General features: G+C 41.5%; 1 protein-coding gene and 1 long non-coding RNA gene across 2 annotated transcripts in view; both read left to right on the forward strand.

Annotated features, from left to right (window-relative positions):
- Positions 1–3,267, forward strand: part of LOC308677692 — a 28,051-nt gene extending 24,784 nt beyond the window's left edge. The window contains exon 4 of the long non-coding RNA XR_014028548.1: positions 3,204–3,267. This is a non-coding gene — a long non-coding RNA (uncharacterized lncRNA). The remainder of the gene's footprint in view (positions 1–3,203) is intronic.
- A 6,902-nt stretch (positions 3,268–10,169) lies between these two features.
- The window catches only part of ADAM11 (ADAM metallopeptidase domain 11), a gene marked incomplete at its 3' end in the record, with an annotated part of 96,815 nt that continues 91,745 nt past the window's right edge, over positions 10,170–15,239 (forward strand). The window contains exons 1-2 of the mRNA XM_081344316.1: positions 10,170–10,284; positions 11,326–11,537. Of these exons, the coding sequence (XP_081200442.1) occupies positions 10,221–10,284; positions 11,326–11,537 (276 nt within the window). The 5' untranslated portion in view covers positions 10,170–10,220. The remainder of the gene's footprint in view (positions 10,285–11,325; positions 11,538–15,239) is intronic.

Here is a 15,239-nt window from a genome sequence, read left to right on the forward strand (position 1 = left end):
AAGAAGCTTCTTCAGCTCTGACTGGATGGTGGGAAATGAAAGGATTTATATTCCTTGCAGACAACTGTTCATTTGCATTCTTTTAACGAGTCATTAAAGCTACCTGGAGGCTGTGTCTTCAGAGTCACCTGAAAAGGGGTGTGGAGCCTTCTTGGAGCTGCTGAAAGGACTGTGTTGTAGACTGGAGATAGATGATGTCATATCCCTCCCCCTCTGTTGAGAGAAGGCTATTCAGTTTTGACATAGATGGCCTCTTTGACCCCTCTTTCAAACCAGCTGTCCTCTCTGTCCAAAATGTGGACTTTGCTGTCTTTGAAAGAGTGGCTGTTGTCTTTTAAATGCAGATGGACTGCTGATTCTTATCCTGATGTGTTTATTCTCCTATGTTGTGCCATACGTTTATGAAGTTGTTGTTTCATTTTCCAATGTACAGATTTGCACATGTCTCACTGCATTGTACTGCATGTACCACATTGCTCAGTTTGTGTCTGGGTGTTTTATCCTTGGGGTGGACAAGCTTTTGCCTTATTCTTAAGTTTGAAGTGTGCACAAATGTTGTGTTGGTTGAAGATCCTCCTGAGGTTTTCCAATATTCCTGCAACATATGGAATGACTACATTGCTTTGTTTATTGTTTTCTTCGTCTGTTACAGAGGAGCTCTGCTAGGCCTTTTTTGAGATTTGATGAAGGCTCACATGTTCTACAGGCTTCCTTGATGTGTTTTATTTCTTTTCCTTTTCCTTCTTTGCTGGTAGGCAGGCCTTCAGCTCTGTGGTATAGGGTTCTGATAACTCCCATTTTGTGCTCCAGTGGGTGGTGTGAATCAAAATGTAAATATTGAGACTTCCAGTTTTGCGCCATAGTGTACGGTTGTGGGATGGTGGACCTCCGCACACCACAGCTAGTTTTGCCCTGCCAGGGGACCCTAAATGGGTCTAAGTCACCCCAGAGGGGCGGCAAAGAAAAGAAGGGTGCCGCAACAATTCTGGAATGGTTGTTCTGCCCAAGTTACTTGCAGCTGAAGTCCAAAGGCGCTAACCAGCCCAGATATTTTATATCTGATTTCCTGGAAAAGTTCTACAAGAAACAAAAAGCCTCCCAAAGTGAGAAGGGAGGGGATTACCTCAGGCTTCTATAGATGCAAGCAGCGAATCAAACCCTTATGGGGAATAAAAATATAAAACACTACAGTTTGGATAAATTTGAAAGCTAAGAAAATTGTTAAAACTCTGTACCTAAAAAAGCATTGATGATATTATATATATATATATAAAAAGAACAAAAATAACTGTTTTAAAAAGTTGAAAAATGAACAGTGACATCTAGTGGAGGATTAGAGAAAACTATAGCAGCATTGACCTAGAATTTGGCAAGAAGCCTAGAAATAGCAAAAAACAGCTGGGAACAAAGCATTGATCTATCTATTACTGAGTGAAACTACATATGGTTAGAAATTGCTGACCTTCTGGGATTATAAACACACTGACCTGCATTCTTAAATCTAAGAACTGTTTGCAGAGAAAGAAAAATCTTGGCCTTTGGCTAATCTTCTAAAGGAGAAATTACTGGAAAACTTTTAGATGGTCAAATATTTTGGACTGAATCCTGACTGGTTGATAATTACAAGACCCCTGAAAAGAAAAACTGTCACAAAATATTGATTTCAGTGGTGTCTGTGCCTTGACAATTGGAAACATATTGGATTATAAAAGCATTATAGAAAGATAAGAACTACGTAAGATTTGGCTGTTTGGATTTTAAGATGGGTTGGCTTGATAAAGCTAATTAAAAAGATTATGACACTGATGGAAAACTACTTATAGGGGAGAGATAAAACAGATATAATATTTTCCCACCACTCTGTTCTAGGAAGGAAGGAAGGAAGGAAGGAAGGAAGGAAGGAAGGAAGGAAGGAAGGAAGGAAGGAAGGAAGGAAGGAAGGAAGGAAGGAAGGAAGGAGAGGGAGGCCCTGAGGGAAGTTCTGCCTTAGTCCTGCCCTGCTGCCTTTTCACCATCCCCTTGCCCCCTCCTCCTTGCCTATCCTGGGGGGGGTCTCCAATCCTATTGCTAAAGAAGCTTTGGATACAAAGCTAGGTCTCCTCACATGGAGAGGGAGTGGGCCTCCCTCTTGTTTTTGCCCTCCTACCCATCATGAGCAACCTGGCTAAGGAGCGCAAGCACAGCAGCAGCAGCAGCCTTGAGGAGGAAGTAAGTGCAGCTGGGCGCCCCCTTGGGAAAGTGAGGCTGGGCTTAGTGCCGCGGGTGCTTGAGGGTTGGGCATTTGACCTCCGCACCAATGTCCAGCCTCCCTCCCCCGCATGGCCTGAGAGGAACAGTGAGGCTCCTCCAGTGGACCATGCCTTGGCACTTGCCCCGGTCCCATCTCCTTCTGTCAGACACCCTCAGATCTGTCCCACTTCTGCCCAGGCCCCCATAGGCACCCTTGATGCAAATGATGTAGAGCTGGCCATGCCCACCCAGTAAGCCATACGCATTCCAGCCACGCCCACCCAGTAGGTCATGCCCACCCTGGCCACACCCACCTGGCCCCCCAAGGGCAAACGCAATGCTGATGCAGCCCTCAATGAAATTGAGTTTGATACCCCTGATGTAGAGATTGGCCACAATGGGGGACACAGGTGAGCCCATAGCTCAGCCATGTTTTTGTCTGTAGAAACCTTCACTGTATTGAAAATAGGTAGTGGTCAGGCAGAAGTTCAGCATGGCAGATATGTGGTCTGGGCTGAGGTTGGTTCTATTACCTAGGGTGCTGTCTTGTAACTGTCTGCAAGGAATATAAATATTTCCATTCCCCACCATCCAGTCAGAGCTGAAGAAACTTCTTGGATGAGAAGTGAAACATTTTCAAAGAAAAACAAGAAAGTCCAGTTGCCTTGTGAAAAAGCATCTCTGGGATAGTTATGACCTGGATGACTGAGAATCTTCATAGACATTTTGCCTAGAGTGAGCCTCAGTCATTTTGACTTCAGCCAGCTAATTCTCTAGCCAGGAACTAATTTAAACCCTTTACTGTCTTACCTAAATTAGCCAAAAAGAAAATTTGAGTTGGCTGTGTCCTATATATTGACGTTTCCTTATTTAATTGATTTCATTCACTGGTTTGTACAAATCTCTATAAATCTTTTTGGATTTATGTGAGGGGAAATGGAAGTTCTTATACATGACTCTTTCTATCTCTGCAGAAACAGAAAAGTCACCCAGTAAACCATGAACTCTCTCTCCGTTGTGCCCAAAGCACAGAAAGGCTACTGTGAGTGTTGTGGAGAAGATTTCACAGACTTACAGATGGTAAGAAAGCACCCTGTCACTATAATTGCCATAGATGTTTCTAGGCTTCATCGAGATGCCCTGTATCTGTCATTCCTGAATCAGGTACGTAAAAACTGGATTTCATGTAGTTAAAAGTGTTGCCGCTAACAGCTATTACGACTCATACATAGCAATACGTTACAAATATCTGTGCATAGAATTCCATTACAGTACATCCTGAAATAAGTCAAATATAGTAGCTAAACTAAAATGTTGGATAAAAATTATTCTCTTTCCTACCCAAATGTTCAATTAATTTGTGAAAAGCCATCAAAGAATGGCAGGGGACATGCCTGAGGTGGGGAGTTTTACTGTTCCCTTGCCCAATAGCGCAGACCTACCTGAGGTAGTCACTATATTGAGTGTTGTTGAGACTGGTGGGAGCCTATCGCTATGTTTATTGTTCCAGAAACTTTGAAATCTGGTAGTTTCCTTGGTATCTTCTCACTTCACATTCCTCAAGCAGAATGAGCTACTGGACATCCTGTTAACAGAATGAAACCATGAAAACCAGATCCATTTTGAAATATTATTTTGAATTAATGCCACTGGGTAATTTAAACCTAACTTGATTCAGCTCTTGCCCCTTTTAAAATAGCCTGTTAAATTGTTTTGCTTTGTCAGAGCTAAGTTCCAGAGTTCAAGGCCTTCTACCTGCCTTTTCACAAGAGAATTTTCCTTTCTTTGTCTGGGTGGTAGATCTAATGAAATAGAACAAGGTGTTTTTTCATGTTTTGGTTTAATATTCTTGTTTTCTTTTCCATCTACAAATTTTGCTCATTATGTTAACTTTCTCTTCACAGCACTTCAAACATTAGGAATTTGTCCTGGATTTCAGCCACTATGCTCTCCTAGATGGCATCATCTCCCAACTGAGCAATGACTTTGTGCCTTCCTGCACTTCACTGCTGAGTTATAAGTATGATACACAAGAAGGGAAGAAGAGTATCAAACAATGATACTGTTTCAAAGAATGAGAATTTCTGATTTTCTTTTGCTTATTGAAGATTCTGTTTCCTCCTGCTTTCTTCAGATTTTTTTGCTGCAATTAGCAAAACATGTAGACAGAGAGACAGACAAGAGTAGATCTTTAGTGAGAACTGATGTCCAAATTTTATCCTGGTTTTGAAAACAAATTAAGGGTTCTAATTCTTCAAATCAGTGCAAGATGCCCACACAAAGCCCAAACAAAGCTGAAATTCTGCCTCTTTCTCTCTCTCTTTCCCTCTCTCCCTTCCCCCCTCTCTCTTAGTAGGCACAAAATTGTATGGAAAGAAACAGGACTAGAGGAATTTGATAATCGATTGAGTGATAAATTGATTATGTGCTACAAAGTCATTTTTTATTCCTACTGAATAAAATTGCTAGGTTTACTCCATGATAATGCTTTCACCTGACAATAATATCCATGGAGATGACCAGTATATTGGTGCCATTTGCCTCTGAACCCATGAAAAAGAGACTGGCTGCAAACACTTGCAGACCCCATTGAATGCAAATTTGGTGTTTCTCCTCAGGAGGGGAGGTTCCCAAAACAAGCTGGCAGGTTACCTAGCAAATGCAAGCACCCTTATGGGCAATATGGACAGATGAAAAAGGACAAACATTGATATTAGATAAAAGCCTGTCTGATAAGAATTTGTTCCCTGTAGACCAACAAGTTGAAACAACAGGACACTTATTTCCTAGTCAACTCAATTTGCCTGCAGTTCCATCATACGCCCCCAGCTCTTATTGTGTTCCCCCACAGTTATCTCAGAAAGTCCTCTGCTGTCAGTCTTGCAAGCCTGTTGCTATAGACACGAGCTATCTCAAAAATCCAATGCAACAGCTAAACCAGAAGGAGGTGGCTGCAATCTCTCCCTGTAAGGAATGGGAAATGTGCAATTCTTGCAACTTTTCCAGCATTGATAGTACATTGAGCAGTCTATCTAGATTCCATAAGGACAAACAAGTAACCCCAAAACAGGCTGACTATGAGATTGAGCGCTGCTCACCTTACATATATGTTTGTGAGTTAGCACAGAAAATGTTGCCACGGCAACCAGGTTCAGGGCCCAGCCCCTGCCTACCTTTCCTTTCTTACCCACTGACTAGTCTTTCTGCAGAAGCAAAGGACTCTTCCTCCATGTCTGAATGAAATGAACCACTTCATCTGGCAGGTGCCTCCCACCTCTCTTCTGAGAGTCCAATTGATGCTACATTGCCCGGAATCTGTGTTAACTTGCAAGATAGTAACTATGGTAGGTTAAATGAGCAGAGTAATCTGGAGATAGAAAAGACTTCCTTTACTAGAGTTGAGAACTACCTAAAAATGGCCCCTAGTTGGACTTTTCTCACCAATTTCTGTCTGTCTGTTTTTCTATGCATATATAAAGTTTCCATGTAAAATCCTGAGTTTCTGTACCTTTGTTGCAGGAAGAAGCCATCTTCCATTTTGTGTGGGTTCACCTGAGTGCATTCTGTATTTCTTCAGCCAAAGACTCCAAAATATCTTTGTGTGTAAGAGAGAGAGGTAGAGATGACATATTTGAGCCTTTTCAGAATTCAAGCAAGAATATTCATCTATGTAGGTGCCTCTGTTTGAATTGTTACAACAGTCCTACTGTAATTAGATGTCCTGATAGGAAGAAATGGAGTATTGCCTTGTTCAATTATTAAGGGGGGGGAAAAGTAATTACAGTGATATTCTCCCCTCTCCTCAGCTTTGACCTAACTTGATGTTAAGGAGGTCAAATCAGCACAAGAGCTTGTGAACAGCAGTAAAGGATGGCAAGCATTGAGTGTTCGCTTTCACCAATTAACCAGGTTGGAACAGGGCACGTTTATGTTTTCTCCTGTCCCTCTTTGCAGACAGCTATGTCTCTGGGCCTTTTAATAGAGGGAAGTGGGAGTAGGAAAGCTGCTAGTACATTTTGCAGTGTTCTAATTTCAGTTGCCCATCCTTTTCAAGTCCCTCAAGCTTTTTTGTGCCTGCATACCAATGTGTTTTTTAATTAATGACGTTTTTCTTCTTCAGCTTCTTTAACTGTAACTGAACATATTCTTTTTTATAAACTAAATTTATGTATATCACTATACCTGATGTGTGGAGTTGAAGAGATTATTAGAATGTTTGTTCTTTGCTGCTTGCTTTGTGTATCTACCACAACCAGTCTAACTCACATAAAAAGAAAATGTGTATGCACAGAAAACTAATAAAAGTAATGTTGGTAATATAGCACCTAACATTTTTTTGGAAAAACTACATCTCCTTGTAGTACAATTACATCAGTTATCAATGCTTAAAATATTTCTTTTTCCTTTTTTTTAAGCTCCATTTTTTTTCTTATGAGAGGTACAGAATTATAAGTACCGGTATACAGAACTGATAGTCTGTATTCTGGAAACCTCTTCTGCTACTGAAGGCTCAGGTTGCACGTGCTTCAACACAGAAGCTTTAGCATGGCAGAGGCATGAGAAATTAACATGGTAATGACTGGGTCCACACATCACTCTAAAATGACAACTTGGTTAAATGAAGGAAGCAAATTTCTTGCCCCCTCCTGTGTTTCTTTTTCAGCTTAATGATGACACCCCAAACCCATTCAGCAACTTTTACCAGAAGCTTCCATTAGTTTCTGCGATTTTTTGCATTCTAAATAATGCCATGGTCATTGCCATGGTCTATATTCATTTGTGTTCTTCACCGTAAAGACTTTTCTCCCACGAATTTTAATTTTCTAATGAAATTGGTGGCATAAATAATAAAAATGACAGGAATGCAATAGTACTATTAATGAATGGAAGCAACTTTCACTCTTTTCCAAAGACCAGGAAATTAACATAGTGAAAGATAATTAAATCTAGTTTCTATACTAAAACAACTACAGGGAAAAGATTCTATTTAAAGCTAGGAGACCTGGACATTCTCTATAACTTATTGATTTACCTTAAACAGGTTGATACAGCAACATACACATGAAGGAGTTATCCTAAAAGGCTTTTTAAAATGGAGTGATGATACAGAAATCATTATAATGTAACAGATGGTCAGTGCTTGTGTCCTTTACAAACGTGATGCTAATAAAAGAATAAACTATTGTAGAAGCAACCATATTCTGGTTTTAACCAGAAGTGAGAGAAAAGTTATAGAGAACATGAGAATTATGACTTAAAAATATGTGACCTCTATTTTAATTATAGTAATTATAAAACAATCTAGTATGTTTGGGTACTAATATTGTATGATAAAAAGGCCTGGAGGTGGTTATGGAGAGAATTTAGAAAGCCTAAGGGATAATCCATTAAAGAACAAAAAGGTGGTCCTCTTGGTATTTAGTCAATAAGTGATCTCAAAAAATTGCATCTTGCAGATGTAAGTTTCCATCTCTAAGCATGATCAAAATCCTTGTTCTTAAATAAGAAGTCATTCATGTAACTTAAATGTAGGGCAGGGTACTTAAAAAATGAACAAATTGCAACAATTATTTTATAGCTTGTGTCCTATTAAAAGGTTGGAGGACAGTTTGGGAACATAGCCATAGTTTGCCTATATCAATTGACTACTAAAACAAGTTTTATAAATACTGAATTATATCAGAAAAGTACTTAACACCATTTTGTAGCATGTTTTAAAATCTCGCCTCATCCCTGCAAAGCTCCATACATTCCCATCTTCCAAAATCTTGACCAGGGAACGTTACCTCTTGAAAATGGCAAGTGCAGGTAGTTCTTAGGTTATGATGGCAATTGGAACTGGCACTGCAGCCACCAAGTAATGGAGTCTGAAAGTGTGTCTTACAGGGCATGGCCATCCCAGGCAGTCCTGTTGCTATTGTAACCCCAAGAGCTGAGGGCTGTTTAGCAGGAAGAGGTGGGAGTTCCAGATAAACTGCAAAGTTACTATGAGTGCTGGGAGAGGGCTGGAGCAAGCCACATGCAAGTTCTGGGAAGCTAGAAGGAGGGCTGGTGGAGTCTGTGAAGGGGAGAGAGTTCTGAGATCAGGAGAAAAAGCAGGAACAAGTTAACTGGAGCCGATTTGCATCCTTGCTCGCCAGTTTCCTCATTGAGTTTGCTTATGAGAAACTGGAAGGGAAGAAATGGCAGTCACTTGACTATGGCTCTTTGCGACATACAATAATTACGCGCTGGACATACAAATTTATTTATTTATTTATTTTATTAGATTTATATACCGCCCTTTCCCGAAGGACTCAGGGCGGTTTACAGGGTATTTAAAACAAAAATACAAAAGTTAAAAACAATTTAAAAATTACATCAATCCCTGAAAAAAAAAGTAAAAACCCCAATTAAAATTAAAATTAAAATTAAAATTCTCAGCCTGGGCCAGAGAGCTCGAAGAGCCAGGTCTTCAGGTCCCGGCGGTATGAACGGAGGTCGGGGGCAGTCCTGAGCTCCACGGGCAGCTGGTTCCAGAGGGCAGGCACACCCACTGAGAAGGCTCTCCCCCTGGGTGTTATCCGCCGGCAATCTCTTACCGGTGGCACCCTGAGCAGACCCTCCCTGTGGGAGCGCACTGGATGAAGGGAACTTGATGCTGGCAGCAGGTGTTCCCTCAGATATCCCAGACCCAAGCCATTTAGGGCTTTATAGGTCATCACCAGCACCTTGAATCTCACCCGGAGGGCAACCAGGAGGCAATGCAGCTCGCGGAGTAGAGGTGTTACATGGGAGTATCGGGAAACCCCCATAGTGATAGTGCCCTGATAGTGATCATATGACCTGTGGGGATGCTACTACAGCTGTAACATGGAGCGCCAGTTTTATGTCCATTTTTCCCCCAGTGATACTGTAACTTTGGTTGCTAAGCAAATGGTTGTAAACTGAGGGCTACCCAATAGTTGTTGGTGTGACTCACACTTGTGAATGGAAGTACATTTACAGTTACCTGATGCACAACCTTCATGGTGTGCATTGTTTGCTGATCAGTTTGCTTTAGTGTTGCCTTCTGTATAGAAGTGATGTCTGTACAAGATTTCACATTGCTGACTGACTTGGAATGACTTACTAAATAAGATTTAATTTCATCTAAACAGGTCAGGCTTACTCTTTTCGGCTGAGTAAAGGGGATGGAATTAAGCATAATGTACAGGCTTCCTGGTAATAGTGGGAAGCATTCTGAATCTTTTGGAAGACGAAATCTTTGGCATTAAACTCAAACCTTCAATAAAATCAAGAATCTGATCAATCTCCAAAGGTGGCAGTTCCTTATTATGTAAATGATCAATGTTTGTGCCTATGGCTTACTAGTAAATTTTATTGTGACTTGACTGATTGTCAACATAAAGGCCTGATTTACCTTTATGTGTGTGTGCAGGGGGCTAATATATATGTATATGACACCTTTCTCCTTTGTGAGTTTTACTGCCTTCTCTCATGCTTGTCCATACAAAAAGTCTGTGTATGGAGCTGGAGAGCAAGCGAGCATCAGACGGCTCTTCCATGCTAAAAAGGCAGGAGGAGGGATCTTTGTAGCTCACGTGTCCCTTTTCTCCCTGGCTTCCCCCCCGCTGCAATTCTCCACAGTTCTCCCTCACGTCATGTTAGGCTCTTCTATCCATCTCTGCATAGTCAAGAGGAAGAAATTTTTGTCTTTCTCCTGCCTGTTTCCAACTATTCACTGGTTCTGATTTGCCTCTGCAAAAGATTCCCATCGCCTGCCCTAAACTGCTTTTCTTCCACTCCTCTTTTTCCCCACCCTTATCTTTCTCAGCAGTAACCCAGAAGGAAGAGCAAAGAGGAGAAACAAGGAGAGGTAAGGCAAGGACCAGTAAGAGCCCCAGACTTTCAATGCAAAGCAAAAGAAAACGAAGAAAGGGCACCACAATCTGCCTCCCTTGCATGCCAGACCAGCTGGTGCCAACTCTGGCTCCGATTATGAAGGCATTATGAGCTGCTCGCTCCAGAACTGGGTGTTGACAGCTTTCTGCTGCTTGCTGCTTTGTCATTCAGGTGAGGGGAAAAAACTCTTCTTTGCTTCAGCTTCCCAACTTTCCCCCCTCCCCCCCCCCCCGCATCTTTCTTTGTATTGCTTTGGAGTAGTGAGTGCTATATGAGGTAGGAAGCTGGGTACAGGCACTGGACTGCCAATCAAGCAGTCGGAGTTAGATTGCATACATTTCTCAAAGTGACAGGGAGCACCATATTCCAATACTGCCTCCTTTCCCCCCCCCGCACCCTCCAACAATGGGTTTCGCTACTCACCTTTTGGAATGGGGAGGGGGATACAGCAATTTGCTGTTTGTAAATATATCTCTTGTTTAAAACCCATCCCTTCTTTATAGACACATTTTTACATTCCATCAGTGCTAGGACTGCAGCCTTTTCTGCTGCATCGACACATTTTCTGCCGTTCCTCTCTGAGGTGGAGATGTTTAAGCAACAGCTGGGGAGGGTGGGTGTAATCTCCTGTCAGGTTTACCTGGGATTGGGGCAGGGGATGGAGGTTCTTCTGGCATTTGCCATTCAAGCTTATATGGGTGACAGCTGTGCTCATAGATTTTTTTGATAAATATGAATGAATTGGATGAAAGAATCTGGGGAAATGGGAAAAAGACTGAAATGCTTGGGAATGCGGAAACCGAGGGTTCAGCCTAAATATTTTAAATGCTGCTGGGGCCAGTCCAAAAATACATGTGATTATAACAAACAAAAGGAGAGACAGTCCTTGAGTACACGCAGAGTGCATTCCCTTCATTGTTGTCCAGTGGCCTGGAGTATATCGAGGTTGTGGATTCCAGGAAAAGCTTTAACCTCAGCACCTGTCATTTTTAGAATGTAAAGTAGTGAGCATGCCCCAAAGAAAGTGAATCAGGCTTAAAGGTTGTGTGAAAGGGCACTGAGACAGCCGTTTTCAATGTGGATGGGCTTTTCTTTACACTAGCAGTGTTCAAATGTTCCTGCCAAGCATTGATTTCTTTTAATATACACCAAGGTTTGGCTTAGCTTGACTGAGAATGCATCGCTGATTTTGTTCTGTTTTTCTTCTTGGAGGTTTTGTGAAGGCAGATCCACCACCTGGTGACTCGCGTAGGTGGGTTCCAAATTCCAATTGGCGCAAAAGTTGGGGTATTTCAGAAATCACATATCCCAGCAGGCTGATGAAACGTAACTCTGGGGGAGAGATCCAGAGGTATCAGCTGGACACAACAGTGAGAAAAGAGACCGGTGGCAGCAGAGGAGGCGACAGAAAAGGAGGAAGCCCTGTAAGTGATCCCAAGAAGCTTCTCCCCCATGCCATTTCATAAGCTGGTTTTCGTTTTCTTCCCTCAGCTTTTACTAAGGCTCCTACCACTAAGGCACAGGTGGCTGTGGGAGGAGAGAGCAGACTCCAAGCTGTTCTGTGAAGCCAGATGGTATACACATGTCATGGTTGGGTGGCAAGAGTTACTTCCAATTGGATACTAATATTCACTGGTGCAGCTGTTTACCTAGCAGTTTTAGACAATTCAAGCATTTTTCCAGGGTAAGAAGTAAAATATCTCAGCCGGCATTCCATCTCCTGTCCCCTGTTGCTAAAGCCAATTCTTGCCAGCATTCTGAGTCCATGGGAAGGGACTTTGGACAAGTTACCCTTGTTCAGCAAACAAAAGATGTTTTCACCCCAAAACATCACCTATATTTATCTTTCCTACGGAATCAGTAGCAATAATGGCTAAGTTCATATATCTTGCTAAGCTATGATTTACTGAATCATAACTTATTAAATAAAGTACTATTATTTGAATTTACATGGCAAAGTGTACTATAAACCAATGGTTTTCCTTTCTGCAGACCACTAAACTGTCATAAAAAAATACTGAGAACTACTACCGTGTTTCCCCAAAAGTTAGACCCAGCCTGATAGTAAGCCCTAGCTTGGTTTTTGGGGGTGGGACTAATATAAGTCCTACTCCAAAGCAGCCCTAATTTTGGGACGAGATGCACCCATAAAAAGCAAGCTAGGGTGGGGTGGGGTGGGGTGGGTGAAGCTGCCCCATGCGCCCCACACCTGCTTACCTTACCACTAGGACCACCATAGCCAGACCTTCCATACCCTGACACCTGTCGCACCGCTACTTGACTTCTGTGGCAGCTTGCCACCACTTGTGGCCAGATGCCATGTGGCACATTGCGCTGTTGCCACTCCTCCTGACAGGATTCCGCATAGCGCTTTGGGCCGCTTCCACTGCTTTGGGATGCTTCCGTTGCTCGTGTACTTTGGCCCCCTTCTGTTGCTTGTGGCAGGAGGCCACTTGGCACTTTGGGCCGTCTCCACTGTGTAAACGACCAAAAGAATCACACAGTGTCCTGCTGTGAGCTGCAGAAATGGCACAAAGCACCATGTGGCATCCTGCCGGGAGGAGTGGCAATGGCACAATGTGCCACATGGCATCCGGCTGCAAGTTGTGGCAAGCGGCTTCAGAAGAAGTCAAGCAGTGGTGCGACAGGTGTTGGGGTGTGGGAGGCCTGGCTGCAGTGGTCCTAAGGTAAGACATTCTCCGAAATTAAGACCTAGTGCCTCTTTTGGAGGCAAGAAAAATATAAGACCGGTCTTAATTTTGGGGAAACATGGTACATATGCCAAGGGCTGGCAACACACTGACTTTGGGCTCTGTGGCATATATGTTCCCCAGATGGGATCCCTAGGAGCACAAATTAAGTAAAAATTAATCAAAGAATGAAGGGCCATATCTGATGATATTTTGGTGTTCTCACCTAAAACACCATAAGAAATTTGCCAAAACTACCACACTCTTGATAATCTCTTGAGACTGATGATGTATAAGTATGTGAAACATCATGGACAGGGGACAAGTGATATATACTGCAATGTTCTGGCACAAATCCTGCTCCTTGTGTACTTTTATGCAGTGCAATGTGTCATGATCTCACAACTCATATTTTGTCATTTTGACATCATTGATAGTTGCTTGTGTGTATCTCTAGTTTATTAGTGTGATCTCTTGTTCAGGAATTACTAATGGACCATAATTAATAAACATATTAAGACTTTCAATTACTATCCACTTGGCTCACCTATGGTCCCAAATTATAGACTGACAATCGCTTATGGTTTAAAAAGCACACAACTGTTGTATGCACATGCAAATTCTAAACCCAAGCTAACAAAAATTTACTTGCAAGACTTGCATTGCTCTATTAGAGTTTGCTCAACTGATTTGATTGTGCCTGGAAAAGCAGCCAATTGTCTCCCAGTTGGGTGAGATCAAGCAGGATGAAAGCTGGAAGCATTGCTTTTCCATAGTAGAGACAGCCCAACTTTTCCCACTTTGCAGAAGATGAACTCTTTTCAGAGGGCATTTAGAACATGAGCCCACTTGACAGTGGTCAGTAGATTTTTCAGTATTTTGTTTCTGTATTACTATATATTCTGTGTTTTATTTCTCTTTGTAAGCTGCCATATATCAGTTTAGATCAGTGTTTCTCAACTTTGGTTACTTGAAGATGTGTGGACTTCAACTCCCAGAATTCCCCAGCCAGTATGGTTTAGACTGTGGTGAGATACAAATAAGTAAACCACAATTGCTATATTCCCATAACAAGCTGTATCTCCTCCAAAAAACTGTATCATGGCTGATGGCGATGGCTATATTTCTGTAACCTGCTGAAGCACAAACTTGCCAATCTGTTTTAATCTAGTCTAATATGCTACGTGAACTTAACTGTTTAGTCATTGTTACCTGGGATAGAGGTGGTCGTGCCCTGCAGCTAAGGTCATCACCCCAAAAGAAAGTAATATGGTTTGGATAATGGGACCCAGTTTTTTTCCCCCACCCTTTGAGGTAGATGATAGATAGTGCTCTAGGATCCAATCTGAAGAATTCAAAGTTATGGAGATCATGGAGTGACATCAGAACAGTATAATATCTAAGGAAACTAAAACCGCAACTGTCTCAGCTTTCAAATAGCAAGTATCAGTAGCTTAGGATGATTTCCACTTTCCTGTTTTCTTTATTATCCAATTTCATCTTTGTCAATGTTTCCTGAAGTAGTACTGTTTATAGTTAAAGATGAGCTTTACATACTGAGCCCAATATAAAAGCAAAATATTTCACAATTTGTTCTCAATTTGTGTCCATGATAAAAAGAAATGACGAAAGGCTAAAACTGCTAGAACATAGAGGAACTATTGTAATTGCAAGACATTTCGGCCATCCATATTCCTTTCTAAAAACTCTTTAAATCTGAGTTTCTAGATAGCTGGATTCCAAGATTTTACAGGCAGGAATTATGAGGTCATCATTTATATAGGAGCATATTAAGTGAAGAAAATCTTGCTCAAAGCTGATCAGCTTTGCATATGGGAGCATTACAAACTTTACAGATGCATTTCTGACTTAGCATTCATGTAGACATTAGATCAATTAATGCTTAATATCAATACAGCCGTCCTGATTGCTGGATGTACTTACAGACGCACTATCCAGTTAACTGAACCATAGTTTACTGAATTCGCCCAACTCTCTATGATTGCATTATGCATGGAACCAAAAGCTAGCCAAACATTTTTTAATGTTTTGTTCCAACATTTTGGAAATCCAGTCACTGGGCTGTAGAAAGAAAAACAGATAGAGCTCATAAAACATTTTCAGCAACACAATAATATGTTATGTAGCAGTCTTGAGTCTTTCTAGATTGTTCTCCCACTTGATGTTCACCTTTGAAATGAGAACTTTTTTAAAAAATGAAAAATTTCACAATCACATTTACCTTCATTCTCTTGCTCATACTTTTACTATCATTGTTGGATCATAACTCTTATCATACTTAGCTAATTATATTGTGCCTCATATCTGAAAGGCATCAAGTTAGGAAAAAATAGTCTGATATGTCATTTACTTCCTGATGTCAGTTCATTTTTCACCCTTTTGTGATCTGTCTCTCCTTTCTGTTCCTTTCTAAAA

The sequence above is a fragment of the Vipera berus genome (assembly GCF_964194415.1).
Source record: "Vipera berus genome assembly, chromosome: Z".
Taxonomy (NCBI): domain Eukaryota; kingdom Metazoa; phylum Chordata; class Lepidosauria; order Squamata; family Viperidae; genus Vipera; species Vipera berus.